At 39.4% G+C, this 21,342-nt stretch overlaps 1 protein-coding gene across 1 annotated transcript; it reads right to left on the bottom strand.

The window, feature by feature from the left end:
• Positions 1 to 598: 598 nt before the first annotated feature.
• Positions 599 to 21,306, bottom strand: aldh6a1 (aldehyde dehydrogenase 6 family, member A1). The gene is made up of 12 exons (XM_079853843.1): positions 21,135 to 21,306; positions 20,476 to 20,520; positions 18,108 to 18,182; positions 17,296 to 17,457; positions 16,580 to 16,658; positions 13,904 to 14,206; positions 13,682 to 13,803; positions 10,276 to 10,465; positions 7,695 to 7,876; positions 5,798 to 5,977; positions 2,320 to 2,418; positions 599 to 1,229 (listed from the first exon to the last, which is right to left on the bottom strand). The coding sequence occupies exons 1-12, from the start codon at positions 21,183 to 21,185 to the stop codon at positions 1,125 to 1,127; spliced, it is 1,593 nt and encodes a 530-aa protein (XP_079709969.1). The 5' UTR covers positions 21,186 to 21,306; the 3' UTR covers positions 599 to 1,124.
• Between the last annotated feature and the right edge of the window lie 36 nt (positions 21,307 to 21,342).

The following is a 21,342-nucleotide window of genomic DNA, read 5'->3' as shown; positions in this document are numbered from 1 at the left end:
GATTTGGCCGTCTGAGACAAATTTTGTGAATCCTAACAGATTCCTATGATCCTCTGAAGTCTTTTATCGCTAGTTTAGCATGTTCGCAGACAGCTGATTGATGGCCATTGCTATAAAATTTTACCTCCAACTAAATTCTGGCTGTGTCAGAAGTTGAGTTGCAATGCTGCAGTGTGGCTTCTCTATGACAACCGTCAAATTTGACAATTAGTGAGACGACAACAAACCACCACATGCTCCTCCACCATCTTCGTTTTATCCAGTTTTCTTTTCAAGAAAAGCCAATATCAAAATTAACGCAAGAGATTGTTTTTGTTTGCTAGCCACCATTTCTTACCCGCATGTAAATGCAGCTCACGTCACTGAACGCGTCACAGATTGATGTAAAACTCTGGACGAGTCTTCTTGCATGCGTCCGTTTAATGTGTCTTGACTGTCATAGAGTCTGACATTATGAAAACTGAGATCCTACAGTGTGACGTGGCTTCCAGCAGGAATCATGTTCGTACAGTTTGACAAGCAACATACGTAAAGGACTATTATAAATCATATAGTGTGCACCCGGCTACTAAAAATAAATCATTTCAACAAGAACAAATTCATTGTCTTTTTTTATTGAGGCAAACAGCCCAAAACATTCCTCTATTCATCAACAGTTCACAAATTTTGCACATTCATAACCAGAGATAATGCTAGTTGAACAGTTCAGAAAAGCCAGTTAGCTACAGATATTAGATATTGTAGCACTTTTTTTGTAGACTTAATACAGCTTGTCAACACTCAAACTAAATTTAGTGTTGAATGTGGAGTCATTCTCTTATGAAACATAGAAACTTCTGCTATATCAGGGTAAGAAACTGCCAACCATTTGACAGATGTATATGTTTTATACAATTAAAGAGCAAAATGAGCTACATTTATTAGATTTTTTTTTTTTAATTATCAAAGAGTGGAAGAAGAAAAAGAAAAAGAAAATCACATTTTTTGGAATTATTTAACTACACAGAACATTTTAACAGTGAAAAGGTCAATTTATTTAGAAAATATCAAATGTTCAGTAGTTAAAACTTGTAGTTTTGAAGATTTTGGGGGGCAGGGGCGGAATTTATACAGGTGATCAACACTTAACGTCCCATTGTTGGCATTGTCACGGCAGGGGACTTCAGCGTAGCATCTTCTGCCTTCCACTGTGAGGTAACAGTTTTGATCTGTGTGTAGAACTGAATGCCCTGTGATGGAAAGAATACCAAAATACTTAAGACTAAACAATGACTCAAGATTAGTCATCTTTTTAATACCCTCCCAAAATGACAATGACATCACATGAGAAATGGCAGGTGGCTGGCAAACGTATGCTGGCGAAAGCAATAAACCACTTGTGTCAAAACATGTCAGTCATAGTTTTATGACAAACTACAGCTGATGAAATTTTATACCAAAACAAATTTTAAAGCCAAACTCTGGAGACAAAACATGGTAAACCAAATGGACCATGTCAACATGTGAACAGATTTTAAACGGTTCATTTGACATCTGGGGAAGATATGACGTGACCAATCATTGTAAAATATTTTTTTCCCAAGGCAGAAACAAATGTCAACTTCTCAATGTCTCTTTCAATGTGGTAATTTTTTGTTTTGTTTATTTTGTATAATTGAAATGAGTCTTTTCTGTGTTTTATTTAAAAAACTGTTTCTTGTCAAACGTTCTACTTTTCTATACCATCTGATTAATTTAAAGGGGCATGTTTAAATCTGTCTGCTTGACAGACAATTCCACACAAAATTCTGTTTTAAAATTCCCGTCTTGGAAAGTATCCTAGTAAACATAGTTGGTTATGTCTTAAGTAAACGTAAACAGTTGAGAAAGAAAAAGCATGTGTAACAGTATCAGTATATTGGATCTATCTATGCATTGTCTTAAAGTGACAGCAGCCTAATATTCCTGTGTTTTAATGTTAATCATACAACGGACTCACTGCAGAAGAAACAAAAAATTCATTCAATGCTTTTGACTGAATAACTTTTGTAACTTTAATAAGGATGCATCTTTATTTACTTATACAGTGAAGACTATGAAGTTATTTTACATTTGATTCAATTTTTGTACCTGATCTACCTAATTTGTATCTAAGTACTGTTAGATCTAGTTTATTTAATTAGCATCTTTGCTCTATGGTCTTTATTTGTGCTATTGCTTTTAGTTTAATTATTTGTTATTATTTTATTACAGATGGTTTACTTGACTTAGTGTTTGAAATGTATATCCAGTGTATATTATATAGTGTATATATATATATATCCAGTGATGAATACTTACTTGCTTTCCATAGAAGTTCGTGTCCCCCCTGAAGGAGCCTCTGGAACCGGTGAATGAAAACATGGGCAGTGGGACGGGGATTGGTACATTAACTCCAATCTGTAAGAGGAGCAGCATATTAACAGACGTCTCAGAGGTCAGCTGTGTTTGCCCTCTTGAGCAGTCATGTTCACTGCATCTCACATATCTGACACACTCACACCCTGATGACAGTTAAGACAACAGCGTACCCGTCAGACGCAAATGCATTTTTGTCTGCCGCAGAAAGCTGTATGCTTTCCTCACGTCGCTAGACACCATGTGGGAGTGACGGTTTGTAAATTCTATACATTACCTCTTCACGTTCGTCTCCCTGCTCAATGTAAAATTAGAAATCTCACCATACAAGTATAGCTCCAACCTTTCCAGTGTGTACTGAAGAGCTTGCCTACTGCGCTTCAATGTCAATGTAGCAATTAAAGTCCAGAAATAGGAGTTTAACATAACTACAGTTTAAATGTAGTGTTAACCTTTACTAGATAGCAAGCGAAAACAGGATAATCATCCCAGTGGATTTCGTTTCTTTTTTCTGACATGGGTTTCTTCCACTATGAACATCTGCCTTGTGGATTGTAAAAATAACCCTAAACTTTCTTAAAAACCTGCTAACATCCAACATGCTTGTTTCAAAGAATTGTAATTTTTTTCTAAAAGTAAAGTAAATTCCCTCCACAGTGTAATTTCCAGTTTAATAGCTTTCTGTAATGGAAATTACATTTTTGGAACAAAATGGCCGACTCCTTTTTTTTGCAAATTTCATAGCCAGCCCTTTTCTGTATCCTGAATACACACAATAACAGACTCCTCAGCACAGACCCCTATGGCCAGCTATGAACCCTCCATTCCAGGACCTGCTAGGACCACAATGTAGTTTCATCATGCTTACAGTCATTGATATGTTATTCATCCACTACAGGCAAAACTGCAGCCCTGCTGGACAGACTACAACTCCCACCTAATGATGGCTTGACGATATCTATCCACAATCTGACTTGTGACGAAGCCTGGAATCATAAATCACATCATGTTCGTTTATTTGGCCAAAGGAGAACTGGCCTCCTCCTGACTGAGCCTGGTTTCTCCCAAGGTTTTTTTCTCCATTTGGGTCACCTGATGGAGTTTGGGTTCCTTGCCACTGTCACCTCTGGCTTGCTTAGTTGAGGTTTAAACAACACTTAGGGTATGTTCACACTTATAGTTTGGTTCGCTTGGTTCATTTGGTCTGGACAACAAAAAACAAACAAAAAAAAACCCACAACAACATTCAGTTCTGGTCTGCTTACATTGGCTTTTAACACCGAACCTAGACATAGGGATATGTTCACAACCTGATTGGTTGGCTTTTATTATGTATATTTCGTGACAGAACTTACTGTGTTCTGGGCTAAATGCGCTCGTTGTATGTGCGTAGCCGACATATGATGGTATTTTGACCAGCTGAGAACTCGTGAAGAGCTTATAAAATGTGTAAAGGAGTCAAAACAGTGGCAGGAATCCCTCCGTCACACACAAACGAAGATCTGCTGCAAGGAGACGCGGTTCTGATGCCTGTACCGACTATGACGAGAAAAACACGTATACTTGAGCATTCTGTCCTTTTTAGGGTCACATCTTGTGACATCATGTCCTGTTTTTGGTTAGTTAACATGTCTTTAGTCCATGTTGCGTTCATATTTCAGTCAAACCGCATCAGAGTTGGTTTGGAAGCGAAGACGAGACCCATCTTTTGAGCGATGTCCGCTTGTTTGGTGCACCAGGGTTCAGATGGCAGCATTCAGACTTATTCAAATGAACCGCACTAACAGTAATTGCACCAGGGTTCGTTGAAATCAAACCAAACATGCCAAGTGTGAACACGCTCTTATAAGTATTCAGTCATACTGCATTATCCGTTTGACTGCACTGACAATACTGGATGAGAACAAAACTTGAACTGAATTGAGCTGGACAATGAAACCACTGTTTTCTGCAGAGTTGCATTATAGCTGATTCGACTGATGAATTTTCCAAACTCAACACTTATTGAACTAAACTGAATCAACACTGAATAAATACACTACTGTCTTCTGTAGAGCTGCTTATAGCTGAATTGAACTTCTTTCATAATTGATGAACTTTAAATGGTTATTGACACATAAAAGTGCCTGAAGTTGAAGAAACACCCATGCACATCTTTGCTTTGGGAACAAGCTACTGTAGGGCTTCAACAACTGTGTACGGAAAGTGTGGAACAATCAGCTCATTCTATTGAAAGAGTTGACGAGGCAGTCGACACACAACTGAAAGCCACAATCATTTGTTTGTGTACCAGCTGAGAAAAGTAATGGATGCAGAGAATAACTAAACAAAACATTTTGTTTTTGGGATGGGGTGAGGCTGGAAACTGGGTTTTTTTTTTTTTTTTGTAATGCGGTTGCACAATTTGAGCCTTCTGGCCGAAGGTGACTCGTGAGGGAGTGGACGGAGGGAAAAAAAAGGCAAAAGGAGGTTCTTGTGTGAGGGGGATTGAGAGGCCAGCTCAGCACATGGCCCGTGCCGTGTACTCCAGCATGTGAATCGCAAACACACGGCATAGCGGCTCGCCACTGGCAAACAAACGGGGTAAAAGGGGGTTGTTTTTTGCATAATCAACAGGTTGCAAGGGATCCCTTTTGAGTTTAATTTCAGACTCAGACCTTTACCAGCTAAATATTTTGGCATAGTGCTGGTCTGAATAAAAAGCACATATTTGCTGTGAACTATTTGTAGTGTGCATGTTTTGTGGTAGCCGCTGTATTTTGTACATTTTAAAATATGTGGCAAACAAGGTAAGTTCAGGAAGGTTTTACATACATTTTTAAAAGAAGGCCTTGTGTTACTTATGGCAGCTAAAGAGACAACACTTGCATATGAAACGGTCGAGGAGTGGCGCCATGGGGACTTTACACATTTCATTTACTTCACATTCTAATATTTACTCTAGAGGTGTGTGCCTGGGACTCTTTACCTACAATGGTCGTGTCAAGAGTCTACTTGACATATGGAGGTGCCCAATACGACACAACTGAACATTAACATGTCTACACTGTCTATAAGGAGGGAGTTTTCCAGACGTCCAGAGGTCTCTCAAAGTTCTGACTCTTGCATGCACCCATCTCAGGTCACACAGATACCATTTCAACAGTGTTAAACGGCACTATCATGGTGGAATAACTAGTAGGGATGCGTGTATATAATCAGATACTGATATACCACAATTATTTTTCTCACAATTGCATTAACACAAGCATTCCCATTTCCTGCAGTTCAAAAAAGAACCAGTTCAACCCAATAAGCATAAACTCTAAAACCAGAGTTTCACAATGGGATATTTCTTGTGTTTAGGCTGCAATCCAGCTGAGACAGTTTGATATATCTCAATGTGTATCATAAACCCAGTCAATATTGAAAGAAATCTCACCTGACCAACATCAACTTCATGGGTGTATTTACGTGCTGCGGCACCGTTGGTGGTGAAGATGGCAGTTCCGTTGCCATATGGGTTCTTATTGACCAGTTTGATGGCTTCATCCAAGCTGTCAGCGCCCAGAACCACCAATACAGGTCCAAATATCTCCTCTGTATAGCACTTCATGTCGGGCTGAAATTGAGGTATCACAAACAGCAGGTGTATAACATTACATAGCCTTTGCATCCTATTGACATATTCCAACTTTGTTGGGATTTAATCACCTACATGTTACAAACAGTTTTTGTCCATATAATGAAAGTCAATAGCTGCGTTTCCACTGTCGGGCCAAAAGCTATGAACATGGGGAATACCAGAGACCGCTTGAAGAACTTGGACTCTTCTGTCATGTAAATTTTTTTGTGATCTAGCTCATTTCAGTCAGCTAGCAACCCCATGCTGGTGAATTGGTGAGGTTGTGTAATGTTCTACAGAGGCGTGTTAAGGGCAGGTTTTAGGGTAGCGCTGCGGGCTACTGGCCTGACAGTGGATAACACAGCTTGATTTTGGCCTTGTGGCTCAAGGTTATTGGCCCTGCCCGGCACGTTGTTAGCTCTAGCCTGAACTGGCCTGATATTGGAAAAGCGGGTAATAGCCGCGTTTCCACTGTCGGAACAGGGCCGGGCGTGCTAGTGCGTGCCAGGGCCAGTCGCGTTTCCACTGTCACTTCCGGGGCTTGATCGGGGCTTACTCGGGGCCAACGGCCAGGATTTTCTGGCCCATTGAATACCTTGGGCCAAAGCAGGCCAGCTCGGGCTAGAGGAGTGGTTACGAACAGAGGCGGAGTCTGGAGACGGCAGCGCCGGATGATTCTGTCAGCATTAAAGACTTTTCAAATAATTTAACTCACTTTCATGTTTGAATGCCTTCTGTTTGTGATCCGATGTGGATTCTGATCACTGCATAAAGTCTGTGCACGCTATAACCATTACCATAGTAAACATAGTAAATACGCTTGAAGATATGCATAGCACAATCATGTTTTTATTTTATCTTATTTTATCTGCCTACGTCTCGTCTCTTTATACCGGACTATCATAAAATAAAGCAACCTTTTTTCGGGAGCTTCCTCTGTTTCTCTGACTGAAAATATCTGTAGCCTACTGGGAGTCGAGAGAGTGCTAAAGCTCCTCGGGTCGTATTTTTGGTGGCATATATTTGTAGAAATTATCGTTCTTTCTAAATGTGTTGTAAATATGTCCTGTAACTAACAGAAACAGATGCGACTGAATAAGTAAGTGTGTCCCCTTTCTTTTGTGAAATAGACCTAACGGTAATTTATTTCTGTGTGACTAATGTGCAATTTTGACTAATTAATTCATTATGATTAATGTATCACTTTTTATTGTAAACCTGTGGTAAAACATTGATGCTTGGATTTTAAATATTCAAGTAAACAACAAAAATGCCAGCAACTGGTCGCTTTTAACATGTTTGTTTTGCGATCACGCTGTTTCCAGTGATTTCTTTCTGATTAGTTTTCTGATAAAACCTCCATTTGTTGGTGAAATGATGGGTTAGTGTGACGTAGTTCCAGAGAGGCGTGTTACGGGCGTTTTAGTGAACTTCTGGCCCGACAGTGGAAACGCAGCAGATTTTGGGCCCGGTGCTACTGGCCCGAGGCTATTAGCCCGGCACGGCCCGTTTAAAGCCCTGGCTCGCACTGGCCCGACAGTGGAAACGCGGCTAATGAGGTCCAAAACGACTCTAAACCCCATTGACTTTCATAGTATGTATTAAAAAAAAATACATTCTGCACAATATCTTTTATGTTCCAAAGAAGAAAGGCATACAGGTTTGGAGCAACATGAATAAGTGGGATGAACATGCGCAAATAGTGGTTCAATACCGTAACATTGCTAATGATGGTTGGTCCTACGAAGTTCCCGTTTTCGTAACCCTTGACCTTCACATTCCTGCCATCAAGCAGCAACTTGGCGCCCTCATCCACACCACTCTGAATAAGGCTGTTCACTCGCTCTTTGGCCTGAGGCGAGATGAGCGGTCCCACATCAGCTCCGGGCTGGTCACCTTACAGAAGAGAAAATGGAAAATAACAGAAAAACATAATTAAGGAGTTTTTCCAAAACATACCCAAACCACAGCCATATCTGATCATTATTAGATTTTTGTTAACATGTTTTTAGTCTTAACTGTCATCACATGTGGCACTTTGAAACGAAAGCTGAATGAACACACTATTCATTACATAATGAATGACCAGAAATCTTATGACCACAAAAACGTGTGAATTCATATGTTAACAATTCAGCGCACAACCAAGATGCACTCATTTGCTGAATCATTACTGTAGTGAAGATGATTTAGGTGGATAGTTTGCAGAAAATGTCGCGGTTTCCCTTCCAAACAACAATTTACTTGGTTAACCAGAAGTGTAGACTTCCAAAATAATGGAGAAAGGGTTTCTGTGTCGTTTTGTTGATTTTCGCTGAATAGATGGATGAAGAGGATGACTTTCCTTTAATTTGCCCTTTTTTACTGGGTTATAACCAAAGGGACTGGCAAACACTGACATACCCAAATGCACTTGCACACGCATACATGCACACACATATGAATAAACAGCCAAACGCACAATTTTAGATACCCTAAGGCCATTTGTCTTAGAGGGCTGTTTTAAGGTTTCAGAATAGCTGCTGCGGTTTAGTTCCTCTGATTACAAAACTTTTTTTCAAACATTTGATCGGCCCATACTAATTTCTGGTGCCCTTTATACCACAAAATGTGCTTCATCTTTGTGGCATGACCAAGAAAAATAGTGCGTCTCTCCTCTGGGTGAGCTGAACATGTTTTAAGTTGCACAGGGAGAGGTGTGGTCATGAAGGCATGGGTGGTCTACAAAAAGGCTAAAAAAGAGGGATAGAGCAAAAAATTCAGAGAAAAAAAACCAGTGCAACTGTGGAAGAGAGACTTTATTCAATGAATATCAGGAAAAAATATTCTAAGGTGACATTTATGGCAATGTATTTCATATGCCCTGTTTACACCTGGTATTTAGATACGTTTTGGTTGATCGGATCACAAGTAGACGAGGGAGACACATACCCGTTTACACCTGGTGTTTAAATCAATCTTTTGTCCACTTTCAACCACTTCTGTCCTGATTTCTTCAAGGAGAGGGTCTATGGGTGGGTAAATGTATGGGCTTTTTAAGATCTTTTGATCTAATTGGTGCAACAAGCTCATGCAATTTATTTTCGTTTCTGCTCTGACAGCCACAAGACGACGCTGAACGCTGTGAGTGTGTGTTAGAAATCAGGAATGGTGAGAGAACATTGTGCTTGGTATGTTTTTCGTCTTCAAACCAAATGTGGGTCTTCAGCCAACAAAGTTTAAATCCCATAATGTTTACGCGTAAGGTCAGTAGGTGTAAAGTAGGCATCTTTTGTGGCTGTTGAAACACATGAGCGTTTACAATATGAAAGCAATCCGGTCGAATGAGTTTTCGACTACCTCTGGAAGTGGTCGAAAGTGGACAAGCTTAAAACGTTTTTAGACCCCGTTTACACCTGTAAACCTGACTGGAAACGCAAACAATGGAATTGGTCAATATTCATTATCATGTATTCTAACTGGCACAAAAAAAAAAAAAAAACTTTAAAATATTATATTATTGGACCCAAGAGACCCACAGCCAATCAGAACAAATTTAATGTTTGCAACAAAATCTCATTGGTCCAAAATTCTAAGTGACAAAACCTAGATAGACAATCCTTTTGTCTATTTCGTTTTTTTCCGCATTCTGCTCCGTCTCACACACAGTTGAACATGCAAACCTTTCACATTTACATTCATTTTAACAGACACTGTTATCCAAAGTTAATGAGGACTTACAAATGAGGAATACAACAAGTGATTCATCTTAAAGGGGCATTAAACATGAGAAATGTTAGTAATACGAAGTTTTGTTCAGAATAGTAAAAGCTAGAACAATGAAGGAATATGGAATAGTAAAAGCTTCGAAGTAGAACTTGTTTTCTCCAGGATGCAGTTAAGTGCTCACGGAAGAGATGAGCATTGTCAGGGATTCGGATGTCAGGCTAGGGTTGGGAAGATCATTCCACCAGAAAGAGACCAAACGAAACCGTTCTTTCAAAGTATAATCCACTGCACGTAAGTGCAAACGGACACATTCGGTGCATGCACCTAACCTAGTGGTATTCAATCATTGCAAGTGCAGTTGTCAGGCGGGATGCGGATAGCATGTGCAAACATCAGCGGACTATGCTGATGATGAAAATGACATCATGCGCACTGTTCCCGAATGCAGACAAGCAGAGTGCATTTTGGGCTTTATCGTGTTGTGTCTGATTAGGACACTGCTCCACGCCTAAATTGGGTGTCAGATTTGTGAGATATACTAGGGTACACCAGGATCAGAACTGAGGAATATAATAAAGCTCAAGTACCTGCATTGACACGGAGACTCTTTGCACGTTCAACCAGCTCAGGCAACCAGTTTTGGGCTTCTCCTATGAGGATTGCGGTGGAAAGTGCCATACATCTCTGACCTGCTGCTCCAAAAGCAGCACCGACCAACTGGTTGAGTGTGTTCTCTTTGTTGGCATCAGGCATCACCACACCGTGATTCTTTGCCCCCTGGTGGACAGAAGAAGCAGCTCTACAGCTTTATCAAAATACAAACTCTAGCACTAGCACAATTGGAAATGGGCAAAGTACAAGTGAGGGAAAAATGCAAAAAACACAGTTTACCATCTTGAATAGCTATTAGATTGCAGTTTTGCAAATGAACTTGAATTTTACATTTGAATCTTATGCCAAAGAAATGAAAAGGATTGTGGTAGTGGAGGGGATTGTTATAGGGTTTCAAAAAAGGAAGTGTATCTGCAGTGATAAATCCAAGGCATCTGTAAACTGCTAACTTATACATTTCTGCAGTTTAACTTAATTCACTGCTGTGCATCATCCGTGAGTCAGTCATGCTAATTGTTAAAGCAATAAAGTCTGAAAAAAGGGTAATCTAAAATTTCCTTCCCAAATTTTGAGTCAGACTAAAATTGCAGCCTCATTCTAGAGGTTTTAGGAATGAACCAGAATGGTGAAGATTCATTTGTAACCAAATGCTGCCACCATCTGGCCATTACAGTTGTGCTGAGATACAGCTGCTTGTGAAAGTTACACTGTTTATCGTCACACTACTAAATATTATACCATGGTCTGGGTGAATACTCGATTCTGATTGGCTGCAGGGTGTCCATTAAAAAGTGATGGAGGACACCTAGTAAATAAACCGTCAGGCGTAACCAGGGAAACCAAGTTATTGTTTGTAAAAACTTTAGATTTCGATTGTAAAACTAATTAAAATATAAACTAATGTTTTAAAAATGTGTTATTTGGCAAGTGACCATGGTATAAGCGGGTTAATGCCCGTCGAGGTGTCCATTGTCAGGTATTAATGGACTTCGGCGGAGGCTGCGTGTCGGACGGTTCACGCCTCGCCGTCGTCCATTAATACCTGACAATGGACACCTCGTCGGGCATTAACCCTTACTTATTTTATTAACATCACTGCTTTTAGTCAATTACTCCCCTCCCCTTCTTTTAATGAAAGAATCCTGGCCACTCTTTTCTATATAATGAAAGTGCATGAAAGCTATCAAGTTTCAAAAAGGGTGCAAAGACACTATAACGATACAACAAAAAAATGGTCCATAATGCTTCATGCACTGCAATATATTCCAAGTTGTTATTGACTGACATATTCTTCTCCAGTGGAACCAACCGATCATTTAGACCAGGGATGGGCAACTTTGGTCCGGCAGAGTTTAGCTCCAACCATGATATACTCTCACCCTGCTTTCAGCTGTGTCCGAAATCGCCCCCTATATCCTTAATAGGGCACTATTTAAGGGGACAGCCATTTGTAGTGGTGTCCGAAACTGCAAATGGACGTTATCGAGTGCACTCATTAATTTACTCCCTCAAGTGGACTATATTAGTGGAGTAATGAAGGGAATAGTGAATGCGGGTATAGGGGATGATTTCATTTGTTCAGGTTTGTGTGATTTTAGCTAAACTCTGCAGGACAGTGGCCCTCCTGGACTGAAAGTTGCCCATACCTGATTTAGGCCGATAAAGACAGAGAACTTATAGGATGGATTCATGAATGAATCATTTATTTTTCAACAAAATATTTGTTCATTCACTTTCATCATATTGGAAAGTGCGACCAGGATATTCTTAAAAAAAACTCACATTTCATATTCCCTGGAAGTAACTAAGTAATATGGATTTGAAACAACATGGATTGAATAAAATTCATTAATTCATTAATTATTTATTCCTTTTAAAGATGCATTCAGCAGTTTGGAATAAAACATTTCCATACCATGTGTTCAAGAGAACAAAATCGTCACTTTCTGGGAAACTGGCGCAAAATATCTAATAAAAATGAACGTTGCTGCGATCGGTGAAGATACTGGCTCTATTTCCCTCCATCATCATAAATGGCTTACGTCTCAGAGCGTGCAAACGAAATGCAATAGTCGCTGTCATGTTATCTTGCGTTCGGATGCTGGTGTTTGGGAATCCAGACGCTTTTGGGATAGCCTGGCAAGCCTACATCAAGACGTTAGGTCTGGCAACTCACCATAGACACGGCTCAATCCGAGGGGCGGGATAAACGGCTGTCTTTCAAATGACAGCGCTTCAACCAACCAGAGCGTTTTCCCAACAGCGGGGCTAACGTTAGTTGATAGATTCAACTTTTGAATCTGGCCGGCAAAACTATGAACACATCTTCCTTTTTTAAGAATGACTTAAGTGTCGTTCTTTGCTCTTTTCTCAAAGAAAAGCTTAACTCCAAGTCCTCCAGAGTCACGGCCAAAGCCGAATCGAAAGACCGCTGTTCGTCATCAGCCATTCTTTGTTTTCAAGTAGCAGGGAACCGTCGCAACTCTGTCGTCATTATGTTAAGCCCGCCCCACCTACTCTATACACGATGTGATTGGCCTGACCCAATTTAGGTTTTTACAGCTCCGAAAGTCAACGGAGAGTTGCTAGACCACACTGGCTGCCAAATACATTTTGCTGCCGCTAGGGTGCGTCTAGATTTCTAGGCTACTTTTGGGAGAGAATTAACCCAAATCATTCTGATGACAGACTTTGGCTCAGGAATTTCAGAATGATCAAATCAATACTTGAGAATGAGATGCTGTACAATGAAACTGATCCGCTGGTTAGTCCAGTTATCCAATCACATCCACTGTTGAGGCAAAGTCACGCTATTTTCTTTGTTGCGCATTGATGGATTGCCCAAATAACCCAAATCATTCTGATGACAGACTTTGGCTCAGGAATTTCAGAATGATCAAATCAATACTTGAGAATGAGATGCTGTACAATGAAACTGATCCGCTGGTTAGTCCAGTTATCCAATCACATCCACTGTTGAGGCAAAGTCACGCTATTTTCTTTGTTGCGCATTGATGGATTTATTTAGTAAATGTATTTCCATCATAGTTTACACGCATGTCTTCTTATCAGATTAAAAAAAAAGTATCCACCTCAAGTGAGAGTTTTTTATGCACATCGTGGCGTTTCCATCCAGCATTTTTTATGCGATATCCCAAAATCCACATAAAAATAGGTGGATGGAAACATAGCTTGTGTAATTTAACATAAAACCAATGAACTCAAAGAACGTAATGCTAGCTAAAGAACTACTGAATGCCTCTTTAACGAAGTTAAGACTTTTGGAGAGGATGCTTGAGTATGGTTTTGTTGTTCCTAAATGAACTGTCACATGCAATATGGTTTTCTGTGAAATGCATTAACTTCATTTTCAAAACCAACCATGTTGCTCTGCACTCTCTTGCCATTTTTGGAGCCTCTCTCATAGATGTACTCGCCAGCCTGGTTGGAGCCGACGAAACTGATGGCTTTGATGGCGGGATGTTCACAGATGAAATTCACAGCTATAAAAACAGATGAAAAAAATAATAATTTAGTTATCTGCACACATAATCTAGATCATAATGTGGCCAAATTGTAATCCTTCTGCGCAGTTTTCTGTACCGTCATGCTGTCCGTGGATTATGTTCAATGTCCCATCTGGAGCGCCGGCGTCCTGCAGCAGTTTGGCCAGCAACATGGTGCAGCCAGGCACTCTCTCTGAGGGCTTCATTAAATAGGTGTTCCCGCACACCATGCCCATTGGGAACATCCACAGAGGAATCATGGCAGGGAAATTGAAGGGGGCGATACCGGCACATACGCCAATGGGCAACCGGTATGTGTACGTGTCCATGTCTTTAGTGATAGAGGGGAGGGTCTCACCCAGCATAAGAGATGTGATACTGCAGGTGTGCTCCACCACCTCTGCAAGATCAACAAATAGAGTAAATAATGTGAAGGCACACAAACAAAATGTGCAAACAGTTATGGGGCTAAAGGCTTTCTTTGGCCCTAACAGCCAACAACACCTCATCTATAGCACTAAAAATGCTGATGACACTCAAATCTATATTTCATCACGGCCAGATGAAAACGCTAAATTATCCAAATTGACAGTGTGTTAAAGATATAAAAGATTGGATGACGCGCAATTTTCTTTTATTAAATCCAGACAAGACACAGGTACTACTTATCGGTTCAAAAAACCACCCACAAAACCTCTCACAATACAACTTTAACATAGTAGGATGTCCTGTTACTTTATCCTCTACAGTAAAAGACCTGGGTGTTATACTAGACTGCAACCTGTCTTTTGAAAATCATATTTCATATGTTACAAGAACAGCCTTTTTCCACCTTAGAAACATTGCTAAGCTACGTAATATGCTATCAGTTTCTGATGCAGAAAAGTTAGTTCATGCATTCATGACCTCGAGACTAGATTACTGTAATGCTTTATTAGCTGGTTGTCCTGCATCCTCAATAAACAAGATACAGTTAGTCCAAAATGCCGCCGCTAGAGTTCTTACTAGATCAAGAAAATATGATCATATAACACCAATTTTATCATCACTACATTGGTTACCTATAAAGTTCCGTATTAATTACAAGGTATTGCTACTGACTTATAAAGCCCTAAACGGCTTAGCTCCAGTCTATTTAACCGATCTTCTATCGCCCTATAATCCATCGCGCTCTTTAAGATCACTAAATTCGAGGCTTTTGGTCATACCTAGGATATCCAGATCCACCAAAGGAGGGAGAGCATTTTCACATTTAGCTCCAAAACTCTGGAATAGCCTTCCTGATACTGTTCGTTGCTCAGACTCACTCTCCCAGTTTAAAACTAGATTAAAGACGCATCTCTTCAGCCAGGCATTCATATAATACTTTTAATCTTACAGTTAAATCCGACCTCTAGTTCATAAACGCCAGAGAAGAACTGGCCCCCGACTGAGCCTGGGTTCTCCCAAGGTTTTTTTTTTCTCCATTAGGTCACCTGATGGAGTTTTTCGGTTCCTTGCCACTGTTGCCTTTGGCTTGCTCAGTTGGGGATATTTGGGGATATTTAATTTAATTTAATCAATCAAGGATACTATTGATCAGAATTACCAAACGTGGACGTTCCACTAGAAACAAACACTGATGTATTGTTTTAATTTAATACTGTGAAGCTGCTTTGATACAACCTATGTTGTGAAAAGCGCTATATAAATAAACTTGACTTGACTTGACTTAAAAATGGAATATCACAGTTTTTTTTCAACATTATAACTATTATGTAATGTGATATGTTGGTTTTATTTCTCAGTGTGTATAACAGAAAAGGAAGCATCTTTATAGTAAATGTACTTATGATGGAAGTTTAGCAGGCAAACATCAGGAAGGTTTAGAAGCAGAAATGAGAAGCTTACACTAACGTTCAAAACGTTTGGGGTCGGCAAACAATTATGCTTTTGAAAGAATTATCTTATGCCTTATCCAAAAATAAAGTATTAATTGTACTTTGAGTTGGGAGTGCTACAAGTGCCCAGCCATGTGAGTGATTCCTTTAGAGTGAACGGGTGAATCTGACTGCAGTAGATGTGAAAGATATGAATAAAAATGATGTTATTTCAGCCAGCGCACATACCTGTATTTACATCCTTTTTTCGGTTGAAGTCCACAGTAGTCGATTGTCGAGTTCACGCACAAAGGTTTAGTACGTACGATGATGCGCCCGAACTCGACAATCGACTACTGTGGACTTCAGCCGAAAACAGGATGTAAATACAGGTATGTGCGCTGGCTGAAATAACATCATTTTTATTCATATCTTTCACATCTACTGCAGTCAGATTCACCCGTTCACTCTAAAGGAATCACTCACATGACCTGTGCACTTGTAATGACACATCAAGGATGTTAAGAGGCTAAAAGCAGGTTTAAAACTTGCCCCATTGAAGTCAACAGGGTGCAAATTTTAAAAAGAGGATAACACGGTGTAGGCAACACCGATTTTTGTCGTTGTTCTCTGTATTGACAGCACTCCAAATGTACAAAAAAATGAGCTCAATGTTAAAATTGACCGGAGTTCTCCTTTAAGCCTCCTTCATAAGGCTGTTTACTGTAAACGCATCATGTTTGCTTAACATATCATAAAGGATGAGTCAAAATGATGTCTGTAGTGGCTGCGGTATGGTCATTAGGTTGAAAATAACACCCAATATGCCTTTTAATGTTCTACAGACTTAACTAAAACATTCAGACAGGAATTAACAAACAGAGATTTTACTCAAGAATTGTCACAAGACTCACGCAGTCCTCTGAACACATCACCCTCAGCATCAGCCAGGGTTTTACCCTGCTCCAGGGTGATCAACTTGGCCAGCTCTTTCTGAAACACAAATCAAATCACATATTATACATTTAGCAGGCAGTAGGGCAGAACGATTAATCAAAATAATAATCACAATCACCTCCTTTTCAAAGCTCCATATTTCAATTATTCACATTACAAATCAATAAAGGACTATTAATTGCCACTATCAGTAACCATTTGCATAATTATATTAAAGGTATAGCGGAGGATTTTCTTTTTCCGGGTGGATCATCAAAACTATTGGTCCTCCAAAGTGTCAATCATTCTGGTGATATGTTTACGTAAGGCCGTCGTACGTGCTCGTGCACACGATTCACACGATGGCGTGCGCTCAGAACACAGGTTGGGCTTCCCACTGATGCCTCAGTCGCAAAGTTTCTACTTGACAGGTAAAGTTTGGCATGCTATTTGGAGAAATCCAATTAAAATCACTGCTAGTAAAAGTTAATGTAAGCTATGATTAGCTCGTGCACACGTTTAATAGGCGTTCCCTCTCGGGAGCAGGTAGAGAGTTTTTTCAAAAAGTGGAGAGGGCGGTTCTTTTCTAAAATTCGGGAAAATCCTCCGCTATACCTTTAAATTATAATCCAGTTACTGAAAACAGAAGTGGAAATCAAAACAAAGGGGTTGAGGATGAGCAGCAGTCACTTACAATATTGTCTTTAATGAGCTGCTGATAGCGAAGGAAGATCTGCTGGCGGGCCAGGATGGACGTTTCGGACCAGGTGTGGTACGCCCGTGAGCACGAGTCCGCGGCGGCCAACATCTCCTCTTGTGTGGCCTTAGGCACTCGACCAATGACCTCGTTGGTGGCCTGAGGCGAGCACGAGCATTATAATTCAATCACAGAGACAATGCATCTATAAATAAAGGTTTGTGCCCATTTTTCTGCAAAGTGCTGATACAGTAGGTCATTCTGCTTGGTGACAAAGGTTGTGCTTTCTTGCTGTTACAAACATTAACATCGAAAAACAACTATTTTCTAACACAAGATTCACTCATTCATAGCAATCGAATTATACAAGAATTATATCTAAAAAAAACTGCTCTAATGTGATATTATTCAGAGTTTCTAAAATATAGAGTGTAAATGCAAAAAAGCAATTATTATTAGCATCTGTTTTCTACTGTGTAAAGCAGATTAGACCAAAGCTCAAGAACCTGGCTAAGCTTAATGGTTCCCCTATTGCTCCTTCTGCACATTGGTAATACTCAGTGAATACTCCTTTTCAAAACCATGAAAACACCAAACAATATCAGTGAGTCTGTAGTATATACTGACTGCTGGTTTAAGTAAGTAGTGCTGGTGCAGAGTAGTCTAGTCACATGTGATTAAAACACAATAATCTTATAGGTTTTAACTTGGCCTAAGTGTGCTCAAAGAATGTAATCCATTAAACTGGTGTAGTACATTATCTCTTCCAGTGTAAATTCAGCATCTCTGTTAGTACAGTATGAACTTACAGGATTGTGAATGTCCAACCATTCTGGACTCTTGGATTCTACAAATTTTCCATCAATGAACAACTTGGTGGTAGGCTGAGGAAGGACACAGAGAAAAGTATGTGTAAAAAGCAAACATAAAACACAACTCATAAAAACAAAAGCATAGTTATAACAATAATGGTTTGATGCAGCAACACAAGTATGTTTTGCTTGTTTTTTTAAAAATAGCTTAAGGCTGGAATACACTACATGACTTTTGACCAAATGTTTGGGTAACACTTTATATTAATGGACCACTTTAGAGATTCTGCAAACTATCAGTAACTTTGCATCTACATGTCATGTAGCAGTCATTAGAGTATTAGTAGACTGCAGAGGTGGACAAAGTACACAACTTCCCTACTTGAGTGAAAGTACAGATACTACTGGTCAAATATTACTCCGTTACAAGTAAAAGTTGTAAAGACCGATTTTTACTTACGTAAAAGTACAGAAGTACTCGTTTTTAAAAGTACTTAAGTATCAAAAGTAAAAAGTAAATGTCAATGCATTGTTTTATTATTGTTGCATTATGGTTGTATGTAATACTTACAGTACCTTATGCCTCTGAATCTATGCCTGCCTACCTTCATATCAATATCACATGTATTTCTAGAACACAGTTCCAGTAGTGGGATTGAATGTGAGACTGAATAAGTGCACTCAATAACGTCCACAATGGACACCCAAATGGCTGTTCCCTCAAATACTGCCATATTCAAAGTTTTTTGGCTTTTAGTATGAATATGTTAGCCTTACTGTTATCTATAAGCTAGTGTGCGTCAAAACAATGACAAAATTTGAATTTAGAAGACCAAACCCAATGTTGAAAATGAAAATCAGGTTGATGTCAGAATCCAACATCAGATTGACACTCCAATGTTGGACACCAAAATCCAACGTCGGGTTCAGACATCAAACTGACGTCAACCCGACTTTCATTTCCAACCAAAATGCAACCTAATGTTACTACTTTCTACTCGAGGACCTTGACAGAAATGTAGTGGAGTAAAAAGTATGATATTTGTCTTTCAAATGTAGTGAAGTTAAAGTAACAAGTTTCCAGAAAAAATAATACTCAAGTTAAGTACAGATACTCAAAAAGTTTACTTAAGTACAGTACTCAAGTAAATGTACTTTGTTACTGTCCACCTCTGGTAGACTGTCTGCTTAATATCCGCTAACACTTTATTTTGATGCTCCCCAACAGACATTACACTCACTATAAATAACTTTGCAACTACATATTCTACTAACCCGAACCTAACAGTATACTAATACTCTAATTAGAGCTAGCTGACATGTAGTTGCAAATTACTTTCATTAGTAGAATGTCTAAAGTGGACCATCGAAATAAAGTGTAACCAATTTCTGCCCTGATTTATTTCCAGTCTGGAGGACTTGATGCTAGTTGCTGAAAGTCAGAGTCAGTCTACAGATCTGAGTTAAATGATTTCACAGGTAATCGCTCAGACTTCCACTTTATAACTTCAGACTATGATTCCATCCAGCCGGAGGATATCAAACATTTTGATGTTTGAAGCTGATATTGAAGCTGAAGCTGTTAGAATGTATTGTTTTCATTTGTCATGCATCTCCAAGCAACGAAACGCATGTTTCTGCATGGGTTTGTTTTTTTGAACGTCTTCAAAGTCTGGAGTGTGTGATCCTCAGTCGTCCAGTTTTTCTCTGTAATCATTTACAGCAAGTGTATGATGCCTAGTGTTTTAAAATCTTTTTACGTCATCTACACTCTTAAAAATAAAGGTTCTTTATTGGCACTGACATCCACAAACACAAAATGTTCTTTATAGTGGCAAAAAAAAAGTCTTTAGATTTTTTAAATGACACTAAGTTTTTTTCTTCTTCTATTGCATCACAATAAAATACCATTTTGGAAACATTCTTTTTAAGCGCGTACTGTAGTGTATTCCAGCCTTTACACATAAGACGACTACTTTAGTGTTATTCCTCTCAATAGAGGGAAATAAAAGTCTAGAATGAAAGACTGATTTCTCGAGTCACTGTCAGATCTGAGTCATACAGAGTGTTTGTTAGTACAAGGTTCAGCACAAGTGTGGTGGTCTTCTAAAATGATGAGGCAAAGTTTACATTGTCTACAGGTTAATGGCTTATCGAACACTACTATAGGTTGAAGACCTATCAATAAGATATATGAGCAATATTTCCACAATCAAATTGCCTGCTTGGCTCTCATGGTCGCTACTTTTTAGACTGCAATGCATTTGACATATTAGACAAACATTCTAATAATCCACTTGTTTCTTTTGAGCCCAAACACCCTTTGCACAGATATGTGCTCTGCTCACATACCCAATGAACTTACCACAGAGGAGGAGGAGTAGCACATCCGTCCCATCTGAAGAGGAACCTGCAGAACAGTATTTCATTCATTTACACTATTGTCTCTGGAAAGATAACTTCATTTGATAATGTCAGTCAGTATATTAAACCTCATATACAGTAAAACTGCAGTGCACCTCTCTTACACTTAACCTGATTCATAGAAAGCACAGATCAGCATTGAAATAAAACGAATGGGTTATGTAGCTTTTAATCAATGTGGATATGCAAATATCTCTCTTTAAATACAGTGAAGCTGCTTTTATGATTGCAGCAAATATGATTTATTTAGACTCACTGTAGCTCAAACTTAAACAAGGATTAATGCATGAAGTCAAATGCTTTCTAGAACTGTGATAACACGAGTAGCACTTAGCGCATATGAACTTTGTGCATATGCACAAATGAACAAGTGAACTGTTGTGAAATTATATTATTTGATAAGAATAAAGGTCATAACTTTGTGGTGATTAGGCGACAAACTTCTTGCCATTTTTAGTGTATTATATATAGAACTGCTTTCAGGGAGGCTACCAAGTATCTGCTCGTGGTGTTTGACCGCTAAGTTGATGTTGCGTAACGTCAAACTCATATTACTTGCATGGTTGTAAAAAAAAAAGCAATGCTTTTTGTGTTTCTTACCCTCTTCTTTACAACGGAACGCATTAAGGTCGCTGCCATGATGGAATTCATAGATTAATGTTGTATTCACCACCCCTAATGTGCGTCCAACCCCCGCCAGAGGACGTGTCGTGCACCGCCGAGACCTGCAGCCTGCAGAGGAATCGCCTTTCCTACTGTCACTTTAAGAATGGGCGGGACATAGTCTTCAAATAGCCAATTATATGCC

This window comes from Squalius cephalus, assembly GCF_949319135.1.
Source record: "Squalius cephalus genome assembly, chromosome: 20".
NCBI classification, from domain to species: Eukaryota; Metazoa; Chordata; class Actinopteri; order Cypriniformes; family Leuciscidae; genus Squalius; species Squalius cephalus.
This window is presented reverse-complemented; position numbering and strand designations above follow the sequence as displayed.